This window comes from Ovis canadensis, chromosome 22 (genome assembly GCF_042477335.2).
Source record: "Ovis canadensis isolate MfBH-ARS-UI-01 breed Bighorn chromosome 22, ARS-UI_OviCan_v2, whole genome shotgun sequence".
Taxonomy (NCBI): Eukaryota; Metazoa; Chordata; class Mammalia; order Artiodactyla; family Bovidae; genus Ovis; species Ovis canadensis.
This window is the reverse complement of record NC_091266.1, coordinates 31,643,690-31,670,828: the sequence shown is the minus strand read 5'-3', so window position 1 is coordinate 31,670,828 and position 27,139 is coordinate 31,643,690. Positions and strand designations below refer to the sequence as shown.

Genomic DNA, 27,139 nt, shown 5'->3' with positions numbered 1-27,139 from the left:
TTTAGGTCAATCATACATCTCCTGTTTCTACATTTTCCTTGACTCTCTTCATTGCGGTTTGCACATTAGACAATAGCTCGTTTCAGTCTTCACTGACTAGTCACATGGAGGAGAAGAACTTCACCAATCAGCTCAGCCAGAGATTCTGGAGGTCTCTCAAACCTGTGTGCTGGCCCAGTCTGCTTCTTATGTTCTAGAAACTCCCAGGTATCTACAGCTCGTTGAGTCCTTTCAATGCTCCAAGACAGGTAACACAGAGGCCAGTTCCTCATGAAACTCCCCCATGACGGTGAGAGGTTGGAATGCCAGATGTGCATGCCAACTCCTTTGTTCCTCAAGGAAAAGCTGAGAGTTTGGAGGGAGATACCTGCCCAATTATATGGCATATTGTTGGGCTTGGTAGTTGTGATGAGAGAGGATCTGCTTCTCTTTCTGGCTTTCATGTGACTAGGTTTATATTCACTAAGGGTACAGAAGTCTTTCAACTGGTTTCAACTAGTTACTCTTGTTACTCAATGTTACTCTTTCCTGTGTGAATTTTGACAGATTGTGTGTGAAATTAACCGATATCATTGAACTTCTCAAACTGGTGGGCATACTGCTTCATAATAATCCGTTATTATCCTTTTAGTGCTCTGGGACTTAAAGTTATGGTCCCTCTTTTAGCAATGATATTAATAATGTGTGTCTTCTCTCAGAGTGCAGGATAGGTTACTTATGGGTTTATCAATTCTGTTCAACTTTTCAAAGACTTAGGTTTGGTCTCATTGATTTTTATCTTGATTCCTTGTTTGCAATTTCACTGATTTATGCTCTAATTTTCATTTGTAGTTTTCTGTGGCTTACTTTGGATTTAATTCCTTACTATCACTGATCTCAGTATTTTCCTACTGAGGCACTTCTGGACACAATTTCTTTCAGTTTCAAATCCAAACGTCAAGTAACTCTAGGTGACATGTAGCCAAGAGAACTTTCCTGCTTAATCTCCCTAGTCCTCTGCGCTGATCACTATGAAATCAACATGACTTCTTTGAATTACTTTCCTTCCTTTCTTACTTGTATTAGGCACACCATAAGGAAACTCTAAGAACTGGCTCATCAAATTATGCTTTTTATTAGGAACATACACTGGAATAATGACTCTCCATTGCCATACACTAATCATCTTGTTCTATTTTGTATTGACTACATAGTGCTACTCAATAATAGATAAAGCATTAGCATATGTGATGGCCAATACAAATGTTACAGGACATGGAGAATAGAGGATACATTTCTGCAGTGAAACTGCACCATAACAAGAAGAGAGGTTGAGAAGGCATTCCAAGGCAGAAGAATGAAGAGGAAAGGAGGTGACCAATGCCCCAGATGAGAAGGAGAAGACAACATCATAGGAGACACCTCCTTACAGAGGAATGAAGCAGAGCTTGTAAGGAGGTGGCACAGAAGCGAACCCATTGGCAGTTGGGGTGGTGTCGATGTCCTTTGGGTCAACCACAGATTTCAAAGTAAATTTTTGTAAAATCGATGTCAGGAATAAAAACACCTCCATGCGGGCCAGGCCCTCTCCTGCACAAATCCGTTTTCCTGAAAATAACAAACACAGAGAGTACATACTCCTTGAACACTGTGTTTCTGGCTGTTAGAAAGAGTTGGCATGCACATCTGGCATTCCAGTCTCTCACAGCTGTGGGGAAATTTCATGAGGAACTGGCCAATATGTTACTTATCAGTGGTTAGAAAGTAACCATTGATGAATGGTTGAATGGATAAATGTAAGCCACAACAGTTAGATAGATAGATGGATGGATACACATGCTGTCCACATAATTTCATATCTTAACGGCTACCCTTATTTACACAAATTTTTTATGAGCTTTGGCACTATGCCAAGTACTTCATTAACTATTCTCATGCAATTTGATATTTCATGTTTTCGTCAATCTTTTTCTTCCCCTGGAAAAACACAGTGTAGTTGTGTTTAATGTTCTTAGTCTGATGTCCCCATCATCTTTATTTCTACTCCTCACAGCCCCTCTTCTCTCCTCTAACTACATCTTCATCAATTTTCAATACCTCTTGAAGTTTCAAGTTTTACAACACATGGTTCCTTCTGGTTAAGGTGCACTTCTCTTATATTTTCAGCCCCTCGCTCAAATTTTATTTGTGAATTTGAAAGAATTGGGTCATCTTTCCAAAGCTTTGGTGACTTAGTCCAATAAAGATCATATATTATAAGGAGGGAAAGTGTGTGGGCATTGCAATTGCTACACCTGAGTGTAGAAAAAGAGCAGTTCAACCAGTCCCTGAATGGGAATTTTATAAGAAGTTCCAACTGATCCCCCCCCTCCCCCACCCCCCAGAAATCATCCCTGGTGGCTAAGAGGTTAAAGTGTCTGCTTGAAATGCGGGAGAACTGGGTTCGATCCTTGGGTCGGGAAGATCCCCTGGAGAAGGAAATGGCAACCCACTCCAGGATTTTTGCCTGGAGAATCCCACGGATGGAGGAGCCTGGTGGGCTACAGTCCACAGGGTCACAAAGAGTCGGACACGACTGAGCGACTTCACTTTCACTTTCACTTTGAAGTAACGAAGGAAAAAATTTTGTTACCTGCTGAGAAAGGCATGAAGTAGTCACTCTTTTTAAAGTTACCACTCTCATCCAGGAAGTGGCCAGGGTCAAACATTTCTGGGTTAGGAAATACTTTGTCATCATACAGCACAGAACTCAGTGATACTAATACACCTGTGCCCTGGGAAGAAAAGATGAAGATAAACTGAATGATAAAGAAGTCATGGAACTGGAAGAAATGTTATAAATTATTCACTCCAATCTTATGACCTACAGGTGAGAAATCCTAGGTCCAAAGAAAGACAATGACATTTTGAGCCAGACAAAGAAGTAATAAACAAGGAATATGCTTAAGGCAAGTGACAGTGATATTTGAAGTAGTGAGTCCATGGGTCCTAGGGTGTTAGACCTTATGAATCCATTCTTCTTATCATACTGGTGTCTGTCCCCATCAGCTGCTTTATTTTACTACTTTAGTTTTCACTCATCTAATACATGGATTCAGAGAAGGCAATGGCACCCTACTCCAGTACTCTTGCCTGGAAAATTCCATGGACGGAGGAGCCTGGTAGGCTGCAGTCCATGGGGTCGCGAAGAGTCGGACATGACTGAGCAACTTCCCTTTCACTTTTAACTTTCATGCACTGAAGAAGGAAATGGCAGCCCATTCCAGTGTTCTTGCCTGGAGAATCCCAGGGACGGGGGATTCTGGTGGGCTTCCATCTATGGGGTCGCACAGAGTCGGACACAACTGAAGCGACTTAGCAGCAGCAGCAGCAATACGTGGATTATGGTTTAAAACGGGGAGACTCTGTTAGAGTTTGGGATGTCTGGATTATAAATTCATAAGACTTTTATAAACAGATTTTTCATCTAATTAATAATAACTTCTGTTATAATAACAATAAGTATAATAAAAAACTGCTGGTATTTATCATTGCCATGCAGATTGTTTGTCTTAAAGTATATGGCAGGGTTCATTAGAGACGGATGCTAGGTTTAAAACATAGAAAGGTGGGGGGGGGGGTGGTCCTAAGATGGAGGAGGAATAGGACGGGGAGACCACTTTCTCCCCCACAAATTCATCGAAAGAACATTTGAGCCCCAAGCAAATTCCATAGAACAACTTCTGAATGCTGGCAGAGGAGATCAGGCGCCCAGAAAAGCAGCCCATTGTCTTCAAAGGAAGTTAGGACAAAATATAAAAGATGAAAAGAGAGACAAAAGAGGTAGGGACTGAGATCTGTACCAGGAAGGGAGTCTTAAAAAATAAAAGAAAGGTTTCCAAACACCAGGAAACACTCTCTCCGGTGGGTCTGTGGCGAGCCTTGGAATCTCAGAGGGCAAAATAATCGGGAGGAAACATAAATAAATAATTAAACCCCACAGATTACATCCCTAACAGCAACTCCCAGTGGTGCAACAGCCCAGAGGCTCGCATCCCCCACTAGCAAGCGGGGAGGGACAGGGAGGAGCAGGCTGTATTGCTTAAGATAAGGGATGAATGCCCTGAGGGCAATGTGAGGGAACTAGTTTGACATCGCAACCCAGACTGTGGAGTAGCTGTCCTGTGATCCCCCGAAAGGCCCTAACCACCACCAGGCATGCTCACAGAACAAAGGACTGAGCAGAGCTAGCTGGCTGTGGACCCAGCCCATCCCCCACCGGAGACAGGCAGGTGAGGGCAGCCAGAGCCGGAAGGGGGCAATCATAGCCCCAGGGAGGCATCCTATACCAAACTGCAATCAGACTTCCTAGATAACCAAGACTTCTTGGGATTCAGGATGGTCGACTTCCACCGGGAGGGTCGCAGCCAGAGATCAGCTTCCCAGAAGGGACACACAGCACACCTGAGAAGGTGCACCTGTTGTACACCCAGAAAAACAAGTGGCTGGGATGGGGGAGGGGATACGTTGCAGCCTTCAACTGATGGCAACTACGCGTGCCAAGGACCTGGTCACCTGAGCTGCTTGGACCTGGAACGGGTGTAAAATGCAGGCCCAAACAAGTCTGCACCTTTGTGGAGTACCCAAGAACCTGAACCTGAGCAGCTTAGACCTGGGAAGTGCATGCAAACCAGGGCCCGCATCAGACAGTTCCCAGCAGAGCAAACTAGAGTCTGAGCAGTGTAGACTGGGAAAGCACACATGCTGTGAGCAGGGGAAACCCAGTGTGGCTGAATCACTGTGAACACATGCCAGTGATATTTGTTTGCAGTATTCCTCTCTCCCCAAAGCATGACCGAACAAGCTAGCCTAAAAAAAGTGACCACCACCACGCCCCTTGTGTCAGGGCAGAGATTATACACTGAAGAGATCAGCAAACAGACTAAGTTAAAATAAACAGAGGGAACAGCTTTGGTTCAGGTGAATAGATTAAAACTCTGTAGTTAGCACCAACTACATAGGCAGGGGCCTATAGACTGTGAGACGTACAAGCCGGACCAAGGAACTATCTGAAAATGAACTAACCCCACACTGTCCACAACAGCTCCAGAGAAAGTCTTAGATATATTTTTACTATTATAATTTTTTTAATTAAAAAAATTATTTTCTTTTTTTTGTTATTTTTAAGTCCCCATTACTCCTTTAATTTTCATTTTTATAACCTACTATTACCTTGCAAAAAAAAAAAAGAAAGAAAGACCCTATTTTTTAAAGAAAACTTCATATCTATATATACTTTGTAATTTCTGTGATTTTCTGTTTTTCTGTTTGTTTGTTTTTTGCTTTTGTTTTGTTTTGTTTTTCTTTTTTTAATGTTTATTTTTAATTTATTTTACTTTACAATACAGTATTGGTTTTGCCATACATTGACATGAATCAGCCATGGGTGTACATGAGTCCCCAATCCTGAAACCCCCTCCCACCTCCCACCCCATATCATTTCTCTGGATCATCCGCATGCACCAGCCCCAAGCATCCTGTATCCTGTATCAAACATAGACTGACGATTCATTTCTTACATGATAGTATAAATCTTTCAATGCCATTCTCCCAAATCATGCCACCCTCTCCCTCTCCCTCAGAGTACAAAAGTCCGTTCCATACATCTGTGTCTCTTTTGCTGTCTCGCATACAGGGTTATCATTACCATCTTTCTAAATTCCATATATATTCTCAAGTGCTCACAGAACCTTCTCCAGGATAGATCACATCCTGGGCCATAAATCTAACCTTTATAAATTCAAAAAAATCAAAATCATTCCCAGCATCTTTTCTGACCATAATGCATTAAGATTAGATCTCAATTACAGGAGAAAAACTATTAACAATTCCAACATATGGAGGCTGAACAGCACGCTTCTGAATAACCAACAAATCACAGAAGAAATCAAAAAAGAAATCAAACTATGCATAGAAACTAATGAAAATGATAATGCAACAAACCAAAACCTGTGGGACACTATAAAAGCAGTGCTAAGAGGAAAGTTCATAGCAATACAGGCATACCTCAAGAAACAAGAAAAAAGTCAAATAAATAACCTAACTCTACAACTAAAGCAACTAGAAAAGGAAGAAATGGAGAACTCCAGAGTTAGTAGAAGGAAAGAAATCTTAAAAATTAGGGCAGAAATAAATGCAAAAGAAACAAAAGAGATCATAGCAAAAATCAACAAAGCCAAAAGCTGGTTCTTTGAAAGGATAAATAAAATTGACAAACCATTAGCCAGACTCATCAAGAAACAAAGAGAGAAAGATCAAATCAATAAAATTAGAAATCAAAATGGAGATATCACAACAGACAACACAGAAATACAAAGGATCATAAGAGATTACTATCAGCAATTGTATGCCAATAAAATGGACAACATGGAAGAAATGGACAAATTCTTAGAAAAGTACAATTTTCCAAAACTGAACCAGGAAGAAATAGAAAATCTTAAAAGACTCATCACAAGCACGGAAATTGAAACTGTAATCAGAAATCTTCCAGCAAACAAAAGCCCCGGTCCAGATGGCTTCACAGCTGAATTCTACCAAAAATCTAGAGAAAACCTAACACCGATCCTACTCAAACTCTTCCAGAAAATTGCAGAGGAAGGTAAACTTCCAAACTCATTCTATGAGCCCACCATCACCCTAATACCAAAACCTGACAAAGATGCCGCACAAAAAAAGGAAACTACAGGCCAATATCACAGATGAACATAGATGCAAAAATCCTTAACAAAATGCTAGCAAACAGAATTCAACAACATATTAAAAGAGCATACATCATGGCCAAGTGGACTTTATCCCAGGGATGCAAGGATTCTTCAATATCTGGAAATCAATCAATGTAATACACCAGATTAACAACTTGAAAAATAAAAACCATATGATTATCTTAATAGATGCAGAGAAAACCTTTGACAAAATTCAACATCCGTTTACAATAAAAAAATCTCCAGAAAGCAGGTATAGAAGGAACATACCTCAACATAATAAAAGCTATATATGACAAAACCACAGCAAACATTATCCTCAATGGTGAAAAATTGAAAGCATTTCCCCTAAAGTCAGGAACAAGACAAGGGTACCCACTTTCACCACTACTATTCAACATAGTTTTGGAAGTTTTGGCCACAGCAATCAGAGCAGAAAAAGAAATAAAGGGAATCCAGTATGGAAAAGAAGAAGTAAAACTCTGACTGTATGAAGACGAAATGATCCTGTACATAGAAAACCCTACAGACTCCACCAGAAAATGACTACAGCTAATCTATGAATATTGTAAAGTTGCAAGATATAAAATTAACACATAGAAATCCCTTGCATTCCTATACATTAACAATGAGAAAACAGAAAGAGAAATTAAGGAAACAATTCCATTCACCATTGCAACAAAAAGAATAAAATACTTAGGAATATATCTACCTAAAGAAACTAAAGACCTATATATAGAAAACTATAAAACACTGGTGAAGGAAATCAAAGAGGACACAATTAGATGGAGAAATATACCATGTTCATGGATCAGAAGAATCAATATAGTGAAAATGAGTATACTACCCAAAGAAATCTATAGATTCAATGCAATCCCTATCAAACTACCAACGGTATTTTTCAGAGAACTAAAACAAATAATTTCACAATTTGTATGGAAATACAAAAAAAACCTCGAATAGCCAAAGTAATCTTGAGAAAGAAGAATGGAACTGGAGGAATCAACCTGTCTGAATTCAGGCTCTACTACAAAGCCACAATCATCAAAACAGTGTGGTACTGGCACAAAGACAGAAATATAGATACCACCATAATCCAAGTCTATGCCCCAACCAGTAATGCTTAAGAAGCTGAAGTTGAACGGTTCTATAAAGAGATGTCCTTTTCATTATAGGGGACTGGAATGCAAAAGTAGGAAGTCAAGAAACACCTGGAGTAACAGGCAAATTTGGCCTTGGAATGCGGAATAAAGCAGGGCAAAGACTAAAAGAGTTTTGTGAAGAAAATGCACTGGTCATAGCAAACACCCTCTTCCAACAACACAAGAGAAGACTCTACACATGGACATCACCAGATGGTCAACACTGAAATCAGATTAATTATATTCTTTGCAGCCAAAGATGGAGAAGCTCTATACAGTCAACAAAAAAAGACCAGGAGCTGACTGTGGCTCAGATCATGAACTCCTTATTACCAAATTCAGACTCAAATTGAGGCAAATAGGGAAAACCGCTAGACCATTCAGGTATGACCTAAATCAAATCCCTTATGATTATACAGTGGAAGTGAGAAATAGATTTAAGAGCCTAGATCTGATAGATAGAGTGCCTGATGAACTATGGAATGAGGTTCGTGACACTGTACAGGAGACAGGGATCAAGATCATCCCCATGGAAAAGAAATGCAAAAAGGCAAGATGGCTGTCTGGGGAGGCCTTACAAATTGCTGTGAAAAGAATAGAGGTGAAAAGCAAAGGAGAAAAGGAAAGATATAAGCATCTGAATGCAGAGTTCCAAAGAATAGTAAGAAGAGATAAGAAAGCCTTCTTCAGCAATCAATGAAAAGAAATAGAGGAAAACAACAGAATGGGAAAGACTAGAGATCTCTTCAAGAAAATTAGAGATACCAAGGGAACATTTCATGCAAAGATGGGCTCCATAAAGGACAGAAATGGTCTGGACCTAACAGAAGCAGAAGATATTAAGAATAGGCGGCAAGAATTCACAGAAGAACTGTACAAAAAAGATCTTCACGACCCATATATTCACAATGGTGTGATCACTCATCTAGAGCCAGACATCCTGGAATGTGAAGTCAAGTGGGCCGTAGAAAGCATCACTATGAACAAAGCTAGTGGAGGTGATGGAATTCCAGTAGAGCTATTTCAAATCCTGAAAGATGGTGCTGTGAAAGTACTGCACTCAATATGCCAGCAAATTTGGAAAACTCAGCAGTGGCCGCAGGACTGGAAAAGGTCAGTTTTCAGTTTTCATTCCAATCCCAAAGAAAGGCAATGCCAAAGAATGCTCAAACCGCACAATTGCACTCATCTCACATGCTAGTAAAGTAATGCTCAAGCCAACATCTGCTGGATCATGGAAAAAGCAAGAGAGTTTCAGAAAAACATCTATTTCTGCTTTATGCCAAAGCCTTTGACTGTGTGGATCACAATAAAATGTGGAAAATTCTGAGAGAGATAGGAATACCAGACCACCTGACCTGCCTCTTGAGAAATCTGTATGCAGGTCAGGAAGCAACAGTTAGAACTGGATATGGAACAACAGACTGGTTCCAAATAGGAAAAGGAGTACGTCAAGGCTGTATATTGTCACCCTGCTTATTTAACTTATATGCAGAGTACATCATGAGAAACTCTGGACTGGAAGAAACACAAGCTGGAATCAAGACTGCCGGGAGAAATATCAATAACCTCAGATATGCAGATGACACCACCCTTATGGCCGAAAGTGAAGAGGAGCTAAAAAGCCTCTTCATTAAAGTGAAAGGGGAGTGAAACAGTTGGCTTAAAGCTCAACATTCAGAAAATGAAGATCATGGCATCCAGTCCCATCACTTCATGGCAAATAGATGGGGAAACAGTGGAAACAGTGTCAGATTTTATTTTGGGGGGGCTCCAAAATCACTGCAGATGGTGATTGCAGCCATGAAATTAAAAGACGTTTATTCCTTGGAAGAAAATTATGACCAATCTTGACAGCATATTCAAAAGCAGAGACATTACTTTGCCGACTAAGGTCCGTCTAGTCAAGGCTATGGTTTTTCCAGTGGTCATGTATGGATGTGAGAGTTGGACTGTGAAGAAGGCTGAGCACCAAAGAATTGATGCTTTTGAACTGCGGTGTTGGAGATGACTCTTGAGAGTCCCTTGAACTGCAAGGAGATCCAACCCGTCCAATCTGAAGGAGATCAGCCCTGGGATTTCTTTAAAGGAAGGATGATAAAGCTGAAACTCCAGTACTTTGGCCACCTCATGCAAAGAGTTGACTCATTGGAAAAGTCTCTGATGCTGGGAGGGATTGGGGGCAAGAGGAGAAGGGGACGACAGAGGACAAGATGGCTGGATGGCATCACTGACTTGATGGACGTGAGTCTGAGTGAACTCTGGGAGTTGGTGATGGACAGAGAGGCCTGCCTGGGTTGCAAAGAGTCAGACACGACTGAGCGACTGAACTGAACTGGAACAAAATAGAAAGCCCAGAGATAAATCCATGCACCTATGGAAATCTTATCTTTGACAAAGGAGGCAAGAATATACAATGGAGAAAAGACAATCTCTTTTACAAGTGATACTGGGAAAACTGGTCAACCACTTGTAAAAGAATGAAACTAGAACACTTTCTAACATCTTACATTAAAATAAACTCAAATGGATTAAAGAGCTAAACGTAAGACCAGAAATTGTAAAACTCCTAGAGGAAAACATAGGCAAACACTCTCCGACATAAATCATAGCAGGATCCTCTATGACCTACCTCCCAGAATATTTGAAATATAGGCAAAAATAAATAAATGGGACCTAATTAATATTAAAAGCTTGTGCACAACAAAGGAAACTGTAAGCAAGGTGAAAAGACAGCCTTCAGAATGGGAGAAAATAAAGCAAATGAAGTAACTGGCAAAGAATTAATCTCAAAAATATACAAGCAACTAATGCAGCTCAATTCCAGAAAAATAAACGACCCAATCAAAAAGTGGGCCAAAGAACTAAACAAACATTTCTCCATGGAAGACATAGAGATGGCTAACAAACACATGAAAAGGTGCTCAACATCACTTTTATCAGAGAAAGGCAAGTCAAAATCACAATGAAGAACGACTTCATGCCAGTCAGAATGGCTGATATCCAAAAGTCTACAAACAATAAATGACGGAAAGGTGTGGAGAAAAGGGAACCCTTTTACACTGTTGGTGGGAATGCAAACTAGTACAGCCACTATGGAGAACAGTGTGGAGATTCCTTCAAAGACTGGAAATAGAACTGTTATACGACCCTGTAATCCCATTGCTGGGCATACACACTGAGGAAACCAGAGTCAAAAGAGACACGTGTACCCCAATATTCATCACAGCACTGTTTATAAGAGCCAGGATATGGAAGCAACCTAGATGTCCATCAGTAGATGAATGGATTAGAAAGCTGTGGTATATATACACAATGGAATATTACTCAGCCATTAAAAAGAATATACTTGAATCAGTTCAAATGAGGTGGATGAAACTGGAGCCTATTATACAGAGTGAAGTAAGCCAGAAAGAAAAACAAAAATACAGTATACTAATACATATATGTGGAATTTAGAAAAAAAGTAATGATAACCCTGTATGCGAGACAGCAAAAGAGACACAGATGTATTGAACAGTCTTTTGGACTCTGTGGGAGAGGATGATGGAGGGATGATATGAGTAATGGCATTGAAATATGTAAAATATCATATGTGAAACAAATCGCCAGTCCAGGTTTGATGCATAATACAGGGTGCTCGGGTCTGGTGTACTGGGATGACCCAGAGGGATGGTATGGGGAGGGAGGTGGGAGGGGGGCTCAGGATGGGGAACACATGTACATTCATGGCAGATTCACGTCAATATATGGCAAAACCAATACAATATTGTAAAGTAAAATAAATTAATTAATTAATGAAAAAATAAAATTAAAAAGGAAACATACAGAAAGCATGAAAAAAGTAGAAAGATCATTTTATAACAATTCACCTTAGGGTCACTGACTTAAGCAACATTTACCTATTAATGCTAAAACTGTAGGGTGAATGATAAGCATGAAATTTATTAAGTTCTAGTACTTTGCCATAGATTTTTATTAATTAAGTGTAAAAAAAAGTCACGACATAGGCCATGGAAAAATCTGACAGATACTATTTTATTATGTGAGCAACAGTGCATAACCAATAACAAGGTAAGTGACATGATGTGGCCTCCCTCTTCCCAACAAATTTCAGTGGGATATGCAAAGCACCTATGTAGTTCTCTTGCCCAGTCATAACTGGAATCTAATTTCTAGAGAACCAGCTTGAAGAATATTTTACGTGAGTATTGGCCTGGACACTTCACAAAGTGAAATGTACTGAAAGAAAACAAAGAGGGCAAAGAGAACTCATATTGGAAGACTAAAAAGTGAAGATAGCCAGATTTCATGCTTGTTCTTTGGCTGGATAGTGAATTAAAAAGGGGAAAAGAAGACCATAAAGGATATTCCAGTAAAGGTGGGAAAAACTGAAATACAGGCTGGGGGGACCTCCCTGGTGGTCCAATGGTTAAGACTCATGCTTCCACCACCTTAACATCCAAAGTTATTAATAATTTTAGTCTGTGTCAATGCCCACATTTTACGTAAAAGGGAGGTGTTATATCATTCCAAATATCCACTAGGAGAAGGATGAACTTTTTGTGGAAGAATATAAACATCATCTGAAACTCAGCATTTTCTCATTTATAACAATTGATACTCAACAAAAAGTTATTAGGCACTTCAAAAGCACAGCTAGGTGACCACAAGTAGAAGAAGGGAAGACTTATAAAATATGCCCACCATAGGGAATATTTCTCATCTCACTTTATAAGGACAACATTATCTTAATATCAGAAATCTGACAAGAAAAATTTGAGGAAGAAATAGAGTAGACCAAAATTCTTTACTCTAAACAGAGAAATTCTGAACAAAATGTGGCAAACCAAATTCAGCTGAGTGTATACTTATAATATGTATATTTAGTGGGAAATTAAGGCCATACAATCATAACAATAGTTGCAGAAATCAATATGAAAAATTGTATAGCAATTATAACCTATAAATCATAAGAAATAAAGAGGATAAATTTTCCTAATCTAATTTTTTAAATCTACCAAAATATACATAAAACATGCTCAGTAGTGAGAGGTTAACCTCCACTCTCCTGTAGATCAGAAATGAAACAAAGATGAAACATGGATATTAACCCAGATTACAGGGCAATGTATATAGAAATTGCAATTAATTTAGAGAAAGATTATTAGTAATGATTTTAAAATTAGCAAGTTTCCTGCCATTAAATTCATCAAATGATAAAAGCTGATTATATTCCCATATTCCAGTTAAAAGAAATAGAAAAGACTAAAAAGTTTATAAAAGCAAGAATGATATTCAGCACCTAGGGGGGAAACAAAACAAAAGATTTGCAAGCCAACCAGTACACTGAAAAATTTTGAGAGAACTATAAACCCCCCAAAACTGGAAGTATATACCAGATTTATTAACACAAAGATAAAATGAGTCATGATGTTAAACCTTTCTAAATAGACCTAATGTAACACTGATAAAAATCCCAGCAGAGAGCTTTGATAAATTGACAAACTAGTACTAACATTGTTTGGAAAAGTAAACAGCTAAGATCAGAAAAACAATATTAACAAAGCAGAACAAATTTGGAAGACTTACACTGCTACCTGTCAAAGTCTGTTATAAAGCTTTCTAGACTAACCTGGAAACAATACACAAACCATTGAATTGCCTCACATATGATTTTAGTGCTTCTCTCATCTGTGTTCATTAAGGATTGCACACATACCACGAAATGGGAATGTCAAGACCACTGAAGTCACTGTAAGAGAACCAATCTAACCTTGGGGATGATGTAGTTTCTGAATTCAATGTCATGCGTCACCATATGGGGCAGACTGGAAGGGACCAGGTCAATGTATCTCTGGATCTCATGGACCACGGCATCCGTGTAGGGCATGTGGCTTCTGTCCTGCATGCAGGGGCTCCGGTGTCTTCCAATCACATGGTCAATCTCTTCCTGGACCTTAGCTGATAAGAGATAGTATGACTAATGCAACAAAGAAAAACTCATATCACATTTGCCTACCAGTTCAGGGATCAGTTCAGTTCAGTCACTCAGTCATGTCCGACTCTTTGCGATCCCACGGACCTCAGTACACCAGGCTCCCCTGGAGCTTGCTCAAACTCATGTCCATTGAGTCGGTGATGCCATCCAACCATCTCATCCTTTGTCGTCTCCTTCTCCTCCCACCTTCAAACTTTCCCAGCATCAGGGTCTTTTCCAGTGAGTCAATTCTTCACATCAGGTGGCCAAAGTATTGAAGTTTCAGCTTCAGCATCAGTCCTTCCAATGAATATTTAGGACTGAATTCAGGGATACATGAAACATTATGAAGGTATTCCAACATCATTATAAACATCAGTTAGGACTCCCCTGGTGGATAAGAATCTGCCTGCCAATGCAGGGAGCACATGTTCAATCTCTGTTCTGGGAAGATTCCATATACTGTGGGGCAACTGAGCCCATGCCTTGCAATTACTGAGCCTACATGTTGTAACTACTGAAGCCTGTGTGCCCTAGAGCCTGTGCGCCACAAGAGAAGCCATCACAAGGAGAAGCCTGAATGCAGCAACTAGAAAGCAGCCCCAGTCGCTAAAACTAGAGGAAGCTGACATGCAACAACAAAGACCCAGCACAGCCAAAACTAAATGAATAAATAAACAAAAATTAAAACAAAAGTCAGTTACATGCCCAGAACTACACCCAGACATAGAGAGAAAATGACCGTAATATAGATGTATGTACGTTTCCTACAAACTGTGCTTAAGATACATCTATACATATCTTTATATTAACATACATGATAAAACAAATGATGAACTGTTTCAAAATATAAACAAAACATAACCTCAAGAATTATAGTCCTTGCTGAAAGAAAAACAGGAATCAGATGTTAATTTTTAACAAAATAATATAGAGGTAGAAAAGTTAAATTTTACATCTTTTTGTGTATTTGTACAATTTGCAATGATACTCTTTTCATCTTCCAATTTCCATAAGCCACCACACTGAGTATTCTAGCAGTTTCTTCTGAAATTGATGCTATATTTCTAAATAATAATTCACTATTTCTATTTTTAACATACCTATTTCTAGACAATATTGTCCTGTGGGAGGTGAGAATTTATTAGTATAGCTCCATCTCCACTTCATATAGAACACACATAACACACATAATTCCTGTTACTCCATTTCCCCCAATATATTTAGGTCACAACTTTTGGCTGTTAGAATTTCATTTTATCATCATTCTGGCTACATAAACAAAGCTTCCTGATCAGACAACTATGATTACGTTACATTTTTTGTATTTTCTTGGACTTAAATATGTCTCTTTATTTCATCTTATAAATTTCTGCATTTTGATCTAGAATTATTCCCAAATACTGAGATAAATATTCCAAACTCCAAAGAACAGTTTTCCTTTTATAAGGAAATCTCAGATCATCAATCACTTCTCTTTTGTTTGGTGTCTCCCTTCATAGCTGCTTTATCTATCTAATCCATTTTGAAGCAGGTATTTTCTATGCCTGATACCTAGCTATAGCCCTGACAATTTCATTCTCCTTCATGAGTTCTCAAGATTTCTGGAGCCATGACTTCCTGTGACATGACTTCAGGAATTTGGATGAGAAAAGGGAAAGAGTGGGTAAAAATTTTGTCAGACACACTGGTCTGAAAATACCCTTTATAAAATCAATACCCAGTTTGATAGTTGCTCTTGAATTCTGATGCTGTTGTGAACTCTAATCCTTTATCTATGACCTGCTACATTTCCTGAAAGTTTTTGCTATTTTCTCTTTTATCCTGGTGTTCTGAAATTTCATGACCCTCTATCTTGAGGTGAATGTTTTTATTTCATTCACTCTGTTAGACATATCAAGAGAATTATCTATCTACCTGGCAATATTTAGAGGTCTTTTCTCCAGAGTGTTCACTCTTTTGAGTTTTTCTCTTGCTGCTGAATTTCAGGAAGCATGATGCAGAACAGAGCTGAGTCTGAATTCAAGATGTGGATGCTTCCCTAAATTTTCTTCCATGCTGTGACCTCACTGTTTCCTCCTGTCTCTGCCCAGTGTCCTGGGCGTAGGGCCTCTTAGATTTCACTTCCCTAGAGAGATCCTCTTCTCTCATCCGACTGGGGGAACACAGTGATCTGATAAAGTGAAAGTGTTAGTGTCTCAGTCATGTCCAACTCTTTGTGATCCCATGGACTGTAGCCTTCCAGGTTCCTCTGTCCATGGAATTCTCCAGGGAAGAATACTGGAGTGGATTACCTTTCCCTTCCCCAGAGGACCTTTCCGATCCAGGGATCGAACCTGGGTCTCCTTCACTGCAGTCAGACTCTTTACCTTCTGAGCCACTAAGGAGTTGTCAAAGAGTTGTGGCTAGGTGAGCTACTCTTATCAGCCTTTGTCTCCCCCTCTTCTGTTTGTCACCTGCTACTTCTAAATGCGGAAACTTACAGGCTGGTAAGGATATAAACAATTTTTCCTAATTATGTATCTTCCTTTTCTGATATTTAGGGCAGAAATCTTAATCTTCTCTGTGCTGTGCTTAGTCACACAATTGTGTCTGACTCTCTGCAACCCCATGGACTGTAGCCCGCCAGGCTCCTCTGTCAATGGGGATTCTCCAGGCAAGAATACTATAGTGGGTTGTCATGCCTTCCTCCATGGGATCTTCCCAACCCAGGGATCAAACTCAGGCCACATTGGAGATGGATTCTTTATCATCTGAGCTACCAGGGAAGTCCAAGAATACTGGACTGGGCAGCCTATCCCTTCTCCAGGGGAACCTTCCTGACCCGGAAATCAAACTTGGGTCTCCTGCATTGCAGGTGGGTTCTTTACCAACTGAGCTAGCAGAGAAGTATCTTCCTTTTCTAATATTTAGGATACAACTTCATCTTCTCTACTGACTTTATTATCACCCCTCAATATGTTCTCTGTGTTTTAGAAATTTGTTAAAGATCTATCTGTTGCTGTTTCCTGGCTTCTTCTTGTCCAACTTTAGAAGACTGATTCTCATCTAGAATAGTTCATAGTCATTGTAGAGACATCCTGACACATGACAGGAGATTGTTTCTAAATTGCTATGAATAATCATAACTCTTTAAATGTAAATGTCTTATATAATGTTCTTTGTAAAAGATAAAACTGTAGATTACCAAAGTTCTTATTTTGGCAAGCACTGTTTCTCTAGAACCAGACTTCTGGACTAATAAAATACCTTTACAGGCACCTTAAACCTGAATAGTACAATTTCTTGTGAATCTAAATTTTTAGATCATTTCCCAGAAAGTAGACATTATATCTGGCCACCCACTAAATTTCTAGGATTTCCATTTAGGCTTCAGTATCACGGACTCTATGGACATGAGTCTGAGTGAACTTCGGGAGATGGTGATGAACAGGGAGGCCTGGCGTGCTGGGATTCATGGGGTCTCAAAGAGTCAGACACAACTGAGTGACTGAACTGAACTGAACTGAGTATCCAGAGAAGGAAATGGCAACCCACTCCAGTATTTTTGCCTGGAGAATCCCAGGGACAGAGAAGCCTGGTGGACTGCCATATGGGGTCACACAGAGTCGGGCAGGACTGAAGCGATTTAGCAGCAGCAGCAGCAGCAGCAAGGAGTGCTTCCATTTTCCCTCTAGAAAACTTTAGAACATTGCATTTTCAGAATGAGGTGGCAACAAATTGGCCTTTCCATAATAAACACATTGTGCAGCCCCAGGCCAATTCATGCTGGGAGTGCCTGCTACACATGACCTCCCATGAAATCCAGATGCTGCTTTATTGCTTTTATTTTCCACAGTGTTTCACTTCTGTCTGTCATCCTCCTGTATTATGTAAAGATGTCCCAATACCATCCCTTCATTAAAACTGAAAACATTAAGCTGCTCAAACAGAGATTTACATAATTCTCTAAGAGCGACAAGATGGAAAACACTCCCAGTCTCTTTCCAATATCTCTTCTGCAGTCACCCTGCTCACCATGAACCATACCTGTGACCTCTGGGTGCTTCAACAGCAGGAGGAGCCCATATCTCAGAGTGGTGCTTGTCGTCTCTGTCCCAGCTCCAAACAAATCAAATACAGTGGTTGTCAAGTTTTCCAAAGTAAACTCCAATTGTTGATTTTGTTTTTCCTAGGAATGATTTGATAAAGTTGTTTGACAAGCTAGTTTATCAGAATTGCCCTTAATCCAAAATAGCTCATGGTGTTTTAAAGTTAAGGCAACATACAAACTACTGGGCAATCATAGGGAAAAAACCACTGTGTAGAAAAACAAAATACTATAGATCAGTTGACTTAAATGTCATTTTCTCCTGCCTTATTCCTCATTTGCCTAAAAGTTCCATTCATCAGCCTTTTCTGCATTTAGGTAGTGGTTCAGATAGTAAAGAAACTTCCTGCAATACAGGAGACTCACGATTGATTCCTGGGTAGGGAAGATCCTCTGGAGAAGGCAATAGCTTCTCCATCCCCTGGATATTGGAATGGCTACCCACTCCAGTATTCTTGCCTGGAGTATTCCATGGACAGAGAGAAGCTTGGTGGGCTACAGTCCGTGAAGTTGCAAAGAGGCAGACACAGCCGAGTGACTAACACATTCACTTTCAGGCTATGCAGCTTAATTTTTTGCCAGCAAGATATAAATAGAAGCTTACTGGTACACTTCCTCTTTCTTACTCAAAACAAGTATTTGATAGATTGAAAGTGATTTCCATACAAATGGAAATCAAAAGAAAGCTGGAGTAGCAATATTCATATCGGACAAAATAGACTTTAAAATAAAGACTGGGGTTTCCCTGGTGGTCCAGTGACTAAGATTCTGCACTCCCAATGCAGGGGGCCCAGGTTTGATCCCTAGTTGGGAAACTAAATCTCACATGCTGCAGCTAAGTGTTCACATGCCACAATTAGAAGATCCTGCATGCCACAACTAACACCTGGCACAGCCAAATAAATAAAGATAAACAAATAAATTAAATAAATACTGTTATAAGAGACAAGGAAGGACATAATGATCAAGGATCAATCCAAGAAGATGTAACAATTATAAGTACATATGCACCCAACATAGGAGCACCTCAGTGTGTCAGGCAAATGCTGCTGCTAAGTCAATTCAGTTGTGTCTGACTCTTTGCGACCCCAGAGATGGCAGCCCACCAGGCTCCCCCATCCCTGGGATTCTCCAGGCAAGAACACTGGAGTGGGTTTCCATTTTCTTCTCCAATGCATGAAAGTGAAAATGAAAGTGAAGTCGCTCAGTTGTGTCCGACTCCTAGCGACCCCATGGACTGCAGCCTACCAGGCTCCTCCATCCATGGGATTTTCCAGGCAAGAGTACTGGAGTGGGTTGCTATTGCCTTCTCCCAGGCAAATGTTAACATCCATTAAAGGGAAAATCTATACTAACAAAATAATAGTAGGCAACTTAAACTTATAGCACTGGCCAGATCATCCAGACAGAAAATTAAGGAAACACAAGCCTTAAATAACCCATTAGACTAGATAAACTTACTGTCCTAGATATTAATTGGAAATTCCATTCAAAGGCAGCAGAATACACTTTTTTTGTCAAGCACACATGGAACATTCTCCAGGATATCATCTTGGGTCACAAATCAAAACTCAGTAAATTTTAGAAAATTGAAATCATATCAAGAAACTTTTCCAACCACAAGGCTATGAGATTAGATATCAATTACAGAAAAAAGTGTATAAAACACAAACAAATGGAGGCTGAACAATATGTTATTAAATAACCAATGGATTGAACATGACTGAGCACGCACCCACCACATTGCAACCAATGGTATTATACATGATATTATACACAGAAAATCCTAAATATGCTACCATAAAACTACTAGCACTCATCGATGAATTTGGTAAAGTTGCAGGATACAAAATTAATACATAGAAAAGAAATCTCTTTCATTCCTATACACTAACAATGAAAGATCAGAACGAGAAATCAAGGAAACAGACTCATTTGCCATCAGACCTAAAAGAATAAAGTAGCTAGGCATAAACCTACCTAATGAGGCAAAAGATCTGTACTCAGAAAACTATAAGATCCCAATGAAAAAATCAAAAATGACATAAACAAATAGAGAGATATATCATGTTCGTGGATCAGAAGAATCAATATTGTGAAAATGACTATACTACCCAAGGCAATCTACAGATTCAATGTTCAGTTCAGTTCAGTTCAGTCACTCAGTCGTGTCCAACTCTTTGCGACCCCATGAATTGCAGCACACCAGGCCTCCCTGCCCATCACCAACTCCCGGAGTTCACTCAGACTCACATCCATCAGGTTGGTGATGCCATCCAGCCATCTCATCCTCTGTCATCCCCTTCTCCTCCTACCCCCCAATCCCTCCCAGCATCAGAGTCTTCCTATGAGTCAACTCTTTGCATGAGATGGCCAAAGTATTGGAGTTTCAGCTTTAGCATCATTCCTTCCAAAGAACACCCAGGACTGATCTCCTTCAGAATGGACTAGTTGGATCTCCTTGCAGATTCAATGTAATCCCTATCAAATTACCAAGGGCATTTTTCACAGAATTAAAACAAACAAACATAAAAAGCACTTGACAAGTAAAAGTGAGCAGGCTGTTTTAAATACTGAGTAGAAGGGACTGCTAACATGCAAAAACACTGTGAACCTGTCCTTAGGCCAGTATTAATTTCACGATGCATTTGCAACCTCCAGTGGTCCAGTGCCATGTCTAATATTAAGTAATAAAGGCCCTCAAGGGAGACCAAACAGTCTGAATGAGTATACTTTTTAGAAAAAGTTATCGTCTTTGACTTTACACAAGCTATAAGCTTGTCAATTCAAAACTATTCTAAAGTCGGTTAGAAAGGCAGTGAACTCATAAAACAGTACTAGTATTTTGATTTCTTGAATTGGATTTGAAGATAAAGTCGTTATGTGTACATAGCCTATCATTCTTAGGCTATAGAAAATACTGCTGAAAGGAATTATATAAAACAATGTTGAAAGATTAAAGAAAACCTATATAAATAAAGGGCTTCCCAGGTGGTGCTAGTGGTAAAGAACCCACTGGCCAGTGCAGGTAGATAGAAGAGACACAGGTTTGATCCCTGAGTTGGGAAGATCTCTTGGAGGAGGGTGTGGCAACCCACTCCAGTATTCTTGCCTGGAGTATCCCATGGACAGGGGAGTCTGGCAGGCTGCAGTCCACAGATAGTACCGAAGTGACTTAGCATGCATACAAATAAAAAACCTTCCTTGATATAGATCAAAAGCACTCAGTATTATTATGATAGCATTACTGACTTAATGTCACAAAGAAGGCAGATAGGAAGTTTCAAAAATCCATCCCTCCACTGAAATAACAACTGGCCATGCACAAAGTGTCTGAGCAACTACTTTGGGACTCTGGAAACTAGTTAGACACTTGCAGCTGATGTGCTTAAGTGCAGTGTCTGATAAATGTGACATCTCCCATGCTGACTAACATTCCTCATAACCCAGTTCCAAGGCAGACAGTTATGGAGAGTGTGGACTTTATTTGTGGTGTAGCCAGCGGATCTCAGAACAGGAAACTGGACCACATTCTTCTACATTGGAGGCTGGCACAGAAAGCAGCCATTGTTTCTATCTCCATGACTTTCATTGAAAACATAAAAAGAATGCTTTCTTTTCCCATTTACATTTAGGTACAGGTATTTAAGAGAATCTCTGTAAGGTCACTATCTGACTATGGAGATAACAGAACAGAGAGTCAAGTGACCACACAAGATAAGAAAATAGTCTTGGCAAAAATAATCTAGAAAAGTTACTACACAAAGGAATTAATACAATCTTCATCAAATAACAATAACAATTGTTAGAAGAGTGTAAAATCTTATTTCCAGAGTTACCACATTACATTATATAAATCATGTAAGTATGGTCCATTAACAACTGAAAAAAAATTAACACAAACCACTGTTGAGGAAACCCAGACAATGGATTTACTAGATTAAAAACTATAAGATAGATGTCTTAGGTATGTGCAAAGAGATGAAGGAAGCAATGTATGAGGAACTAAGAATATCAGAAAAGTATGAGAACAATTAGGGAATATCAATAATGAGAACAGCATTGTAATAAAGAACCAATAGAAATTCAGGAGCTAAAAGAACAATACCACAAAAATTTAAAAACTTACCAGAAACTTTCTGGTATAGTACTTTTTACAATAAAAAGTAGTACACTGAAGTAAATCATTCACTACATCTAATCATTATAAACTGTGTAGATAAATATCCTATTTATAATGGAATATAATATAGCCATAAAAGGAAGGAAATCCTGCCATTTATGATTGCATGGACGGGACTTGAAGGCATTATGCTAAATGGAATAAATCAGGAAGAGAAAATAAAATATCATATTATCTCACCATATACGTGGACTATGGGCTTTCCCAGTGGTGCAGTGGTAAATAATCTGTTTACCAAAGCAGGAGACACAAGAGACTTGGGTTCGATCCTTGGGTCAGGAAGATCCCCTGGAGTAGGAAATGGCAACTTATTCAGTATTCTTGCCTGGAGAATCCCATGGACAGAGGAGCTTTGTGGGCTACAGTCCATGGGGTCACAAAGAGTTGGATACAACTGAGCGACTGAGCATGCACACATATGTGGACTATAAAATAAAAATCTGAACTCATAAATGCAGAGAACACGTTGGTGACTCAGAGATGAAGAGAGGTCAAAATGAATGAACGTGGGCAAAAAGTACAAACTTCCAGTTGTAAAATATAAATAAGTCCTAGGAATATGCTATACAGCATGATAACTGTAGTTAATACTATATTGCAAATTTGCAAGTTGCTAGGAAGGTAAATCTTAAAAATTCTTATCACAAGAAAAAAATGCAGTTATATGTGAGATGAATGTTAATTAGACTTATCTTGGTGATCATTTGGCAATCCATGCATATATTGAATCTTTATGTTGTACATCTAAAGCTAATATGTTATATGTTTAATATATTAATTCCTCAAATTAGAAATAAAAATCTACATTGTCTACAAGAAAGTCACTTAAGACCCAAATACACAAATATGTTGAATGTGAAAGAAGAAAAAAGATATTGCAAGACTGAGTAGCCAAATAAAGTCTTAAGAAGGCCTGTCCTCAAGAGAAGCTAGTTAACCAGAGCCTCACCTGCTGGGGTTTTATCAGACACTAACCAACCTGAGGGTAGAGAAATATCCCATCCAGTTAGCTCTAGCTGTGGGAGAAGTGAAATTCCCAGCTCTGGCCCACTCTCGATTTCCTGCCCCATCTAAGGAGGGAAAAAAACACTGAGGAGCACACATGAAGTTGAGTCCAGAGGCATAGGCTAACTAAAATTTTGCAATCCCTAGCAAAATCACTTTCTTGGTATAAACTGACAAGTTTATTTTTTTATTTATTTATTTATTTTTTTAAATTTTAAAATCTTTAATTCTTACATGCATTCCCAAACATGAACCCCCCTCCCACCTCCCTCCCCATAACAACTTTCTGGGTCATCCCCAAGCACCAGCCCCAAGCATGCTGCATCCTGCGTCAGACATAGACTGGCGATTCATTTCACATGATAGTATACATGTTAGAATGTCATTCTCCCAAATCATCCCACCCTCTCCCTCTCCCTCTGAGTCCAAAAGTCCGTTATACACATCTGTGTCTCTTTCCCTGTCTTGCATACAGGGTCGTCATTGCCATCTTCCTAAATTCCATATATATGTGTTAGTATACTGTATTGGTGTTTTTCTTTCTGGCTTACTTCACTCTGTATAATCGGCTCCAGTTTCATCCATCTCATCAGAACTGATTCAAATGAATTCTTTTTAACGGCTGAGTAATACTCCATTGTGTATATGTACCAAAGCTTTCTTATCCATTCATCTGCTGATGGACATCTAGGTTGTTTCCATGTCCTGGCTATTATAAACAGTGCTGCAATGAACATTGGGGTACATGTGTCTCTTTCAATTCTGGTTTCCTCGGTGTGTATGCCCAGAAGTGGGATTGCTGGGTCATAAGGGAGTTCTATTTGCAATTTTTTAAGGAATCTCCACACCGTTCTCCATAGTGGCTGTACTAGTTTGCATTCCCACCAACAGTGTAGGAGGGTTCCCTTTTCTCCACACCCTCTCCAGAATTTATTGCTTGCAGATTTTTGGATCGCAGCCATTCTGACTGGTGTGAAGTGGTACCTCGTTGTGGTTTTGATTTGCATTTCTCTAATAATGAGTGATGTTGAGCATCTTTTCATGTGTTTGTTAGCCATCCGTATGGCTTCTTTGGAGAAATGTCTATTTAGTTCTTTGGCCCATTTTTTGATTGGGTCGTTTATTTTTCTGGAATTGAGCTGCAGGAGTTGCTTGTATATTTTTGAGATTAGTTGTTTGTCAGTTGCTTCATTTGCTATTATTTTCTCCCATTCAGAAGGCTGTCTTTTCACCTTGCTTATAGTTTCCTTTGTTGTGCAGAAGCTTTTAATTTTAATTAGATCCCATTTGTTTATTTTTGCTTTTATTTCCAGAATTCTGGGAGGTGGATCATAGAGGATCCTGCTGTGATTTATGTCTGAGAGTGTTTTGCCTATGTTCTCCTCTAGGAGTTTTATAGTTTCTGATCTTACATTTAGATCTTTAATCCATTTTGAGTTTATTTTTGTGTGCGGTGTTAGAAAGTGATCTAGTTTCATTCTTTTACAAGTGGTTGACCAGTTTTCCCAGCACCACTTGTTAAAGAGATTGTCTTTACTCCATTGTATATTCTTGCCTCCTTGACAAGTTTATTCTAATATCCACATGGAAGTTTAAGAGACCACAAAAGCCAAAACAATCTTTAGAAAGAACAACAAAGTTAAAGGACATCTCAATTTCAAAACTAACTACAAAGCTAATAATTAAGACCGCCAGATGATGTGATACTGACGTAAGGACTGACAGAGATTATCAAAATAGAATTGAGATTACACAAATAAACCCCCACATTTTGAGTCAACTGATTTCTAACAAGGATGTCAAGATGATTCATGTGGGAAACAGTCTTTTCCACAAATGGTGCTCACAGACACCAACTTCCAACTCCGTATCTATGTCAATCCATTTTACTTTACACTCAATTAAGGTTTCTCTCTTCCATCCACCTACTCTTTCCCATCACACTTCTCTGCACTGCTGAATACACCCATCTGAATATACCCATCTGAAATTCCCTCCCCTGTCTTTCAATGCAAATATATTGTTATATTTCCAACCACTGGACATACAGGAAGGTCAGCTGCCTTAAGTCATTATTTTCCATTCCCTCACACAGTGTGTGAAATTACCATGACCATCTTCATATTACAGCATGATATTTTGTATTTTCTCAAAATAATAGGATACAACTTAGTGAATAAACAACAATTTGTTTGCAATTGTTTACATTTCACCTGAGGTGTCATTCTGTCTCTCTTTGGGTAGATTCTTATTACACAAAGAGCAGGATCAATTTTTCTACTTATCATGCACACAATATGTATTTAAACTGCTTGACAGCATTGCTTCCCTGACCATTAAAATAACTCTGATAAAGACAGAACTAGTCAATGAACCACAGAATGTACAATCGGTCAGATTATTAACATTTCACCTGCTCCATTTTGATCAGGAAACAATCAATATAGTCCCGAGGGTTGTTAATATCCAGGGATGCTTTGTGTTCCATTGCTTTCTTCAACACATAACTTTTTAAATCAGCAGCATTTTTAATTACTTTGTTATGACTTCCTGGTAAATAATCAATGAGTGCAGGGAAACTATTGCAAACCTAGGAGAGAAACAATTGTTTATTAAATAAAGATCACTTTAATAATACTTCTATACCATATGACCAAACCTTGTCAGAAATGGTGTTATAAGTATTAATATAATATGGTCTCTGTATTGAGGGAAATTCTTACCTTACAGGTACATAATTTGCTATACTGATAGATATCTATGAGGGAGAACATTCTGACCAGGTATCAAATATGATAATCATTTCCTATAATCGTGTATTATATGTATAGTATAAAAGCACTGTTATAAAATTATCTCATTTTGTTATATCAATCTTCCCTTCTACCATGAAATATGGGATGGCATGAAATACTATGACTCACATTTTGTAGATGACAAACGACAGTAGTCAAGAGAGTTTGGACAATCTGATATACAGTCCAGAGCTGGTCCTGGATGTTTCTACTGTTGTCTCATAGACTCAAACGTAAGATCATATTTGAGGACTGAAAGAATACTAAAAACCACGAAACTTAACTCAGTGTGATAAAGTCACTGGCCCCCAGAGCAATTAAGTGACCTCTGCAAGATCACATCATTGTCTTTTAGGTAGAGGGCAGAACATGTCAGCTCAGCAAAGGTACACCTGTGATGTTGGTTTGTGGTTCCTACACCAAACAACCCCAATCACCTTTGTCATCCCCAAAGCAATTACCTTGTCAGTTAAGATGCCAATTGAAGCACCAAACACTCCTATCCTAGTCAGTGTCCCCTGGCAGTACTCTCCCCCGTTGAAGGAGACATTCTTTTCCTTTCCAAACACAGATATTTCTGCGAACTTAATATGCCAAAGAAGTACTTAAGTGATGACTGGGTGACAAGGCTTGTGGGCAATGGAAGGCTTTCCAGAAGGACATGGATGTCCTTCTACTGCTGTAGGCATGCTTTGAGGAAGCTACCAAAATAGTTTATGGAAAATGGCTTTGAAAATTGGTGGGGAAACCACTGAACAGTGTCAATAGGACTGAATTACAATTCTGTATTCTGGGCACAAATTTTCCTGTCTATCATTAAAGGGCTCCACCATTGTCCACAGATGAGCACTCCGTGATGCTAAGCTCTGGGCAGGACTGTGCTGTTCACACATTAACCTCACAGCTTGGTGTATCTGGACCTCATGGAGAAAAGAGCAGAAATGATTCCCAGAGAAGAAAGGACGTGGGCCTCACCTGAACCCATGGAGAGCTCAGAATCCTGAGGATTTCGTTCAATTTTTCCATTAGATCTAGAAAAATCGGATCTTTATAATCAAAACGGTTCTGGAAAATAATGGAGCAGATCACATTGCAGGGAGCACAGCCCAGGATGAAAGTGGGGTCACAGGGCAACCCTAAAGAATAACAAACAATTTAAACACATCATTAAAACATACACGAGACATTTGTATTTAAGATAACAGGTAAAGGTAATTTTAGAAAC

The 27,139-nt window shown here is 39.2% G+C and overlaps 1 protein-coding gene across 1 annotated transcript in view; it reads right to left on the bottom strand.

Annotated features, from left to right (window-relative positions):
* Positions 1-1,091: 1,091 nt before the first annotated feature.
* LOC138427957 (cytochrome P450 2C19-like) overlaps positions 1,092-27,139 on the bottom strand; it is a 44,358-nt gene continuing 18,310 nt past the window's right edge. Inside the window, exons 4-9 of the mRNA XM_069568084.1 lie at positions 26,890-27,050; positions 25,533-25,709; positions 17,871-18,012; positions 13,638-13,825; positions 2,612-2,753; positions 1,092-1,587 (exon numbers count right to left, since the gene is read on the bottom strand). Of these exons, the coding sequence (XP_069424185.1) occupies positions 1,406-1,587; positions 2,612-2,753; positions 13,638-13,825; positions 17,871-18,012; positions 25,533-25,709; positions 26,890-27,050 (992 nt within the window). The 3' untranslated portion in view covers positions 1,092-1,405. The remainder of the gene's footprint in view (positions 1,588-2,611; positions 2,754-13,637; positions 13,826-17,870; positions 18,013-25,532; positions 25,710-26,889; positions 27,051-27,139) is intronic.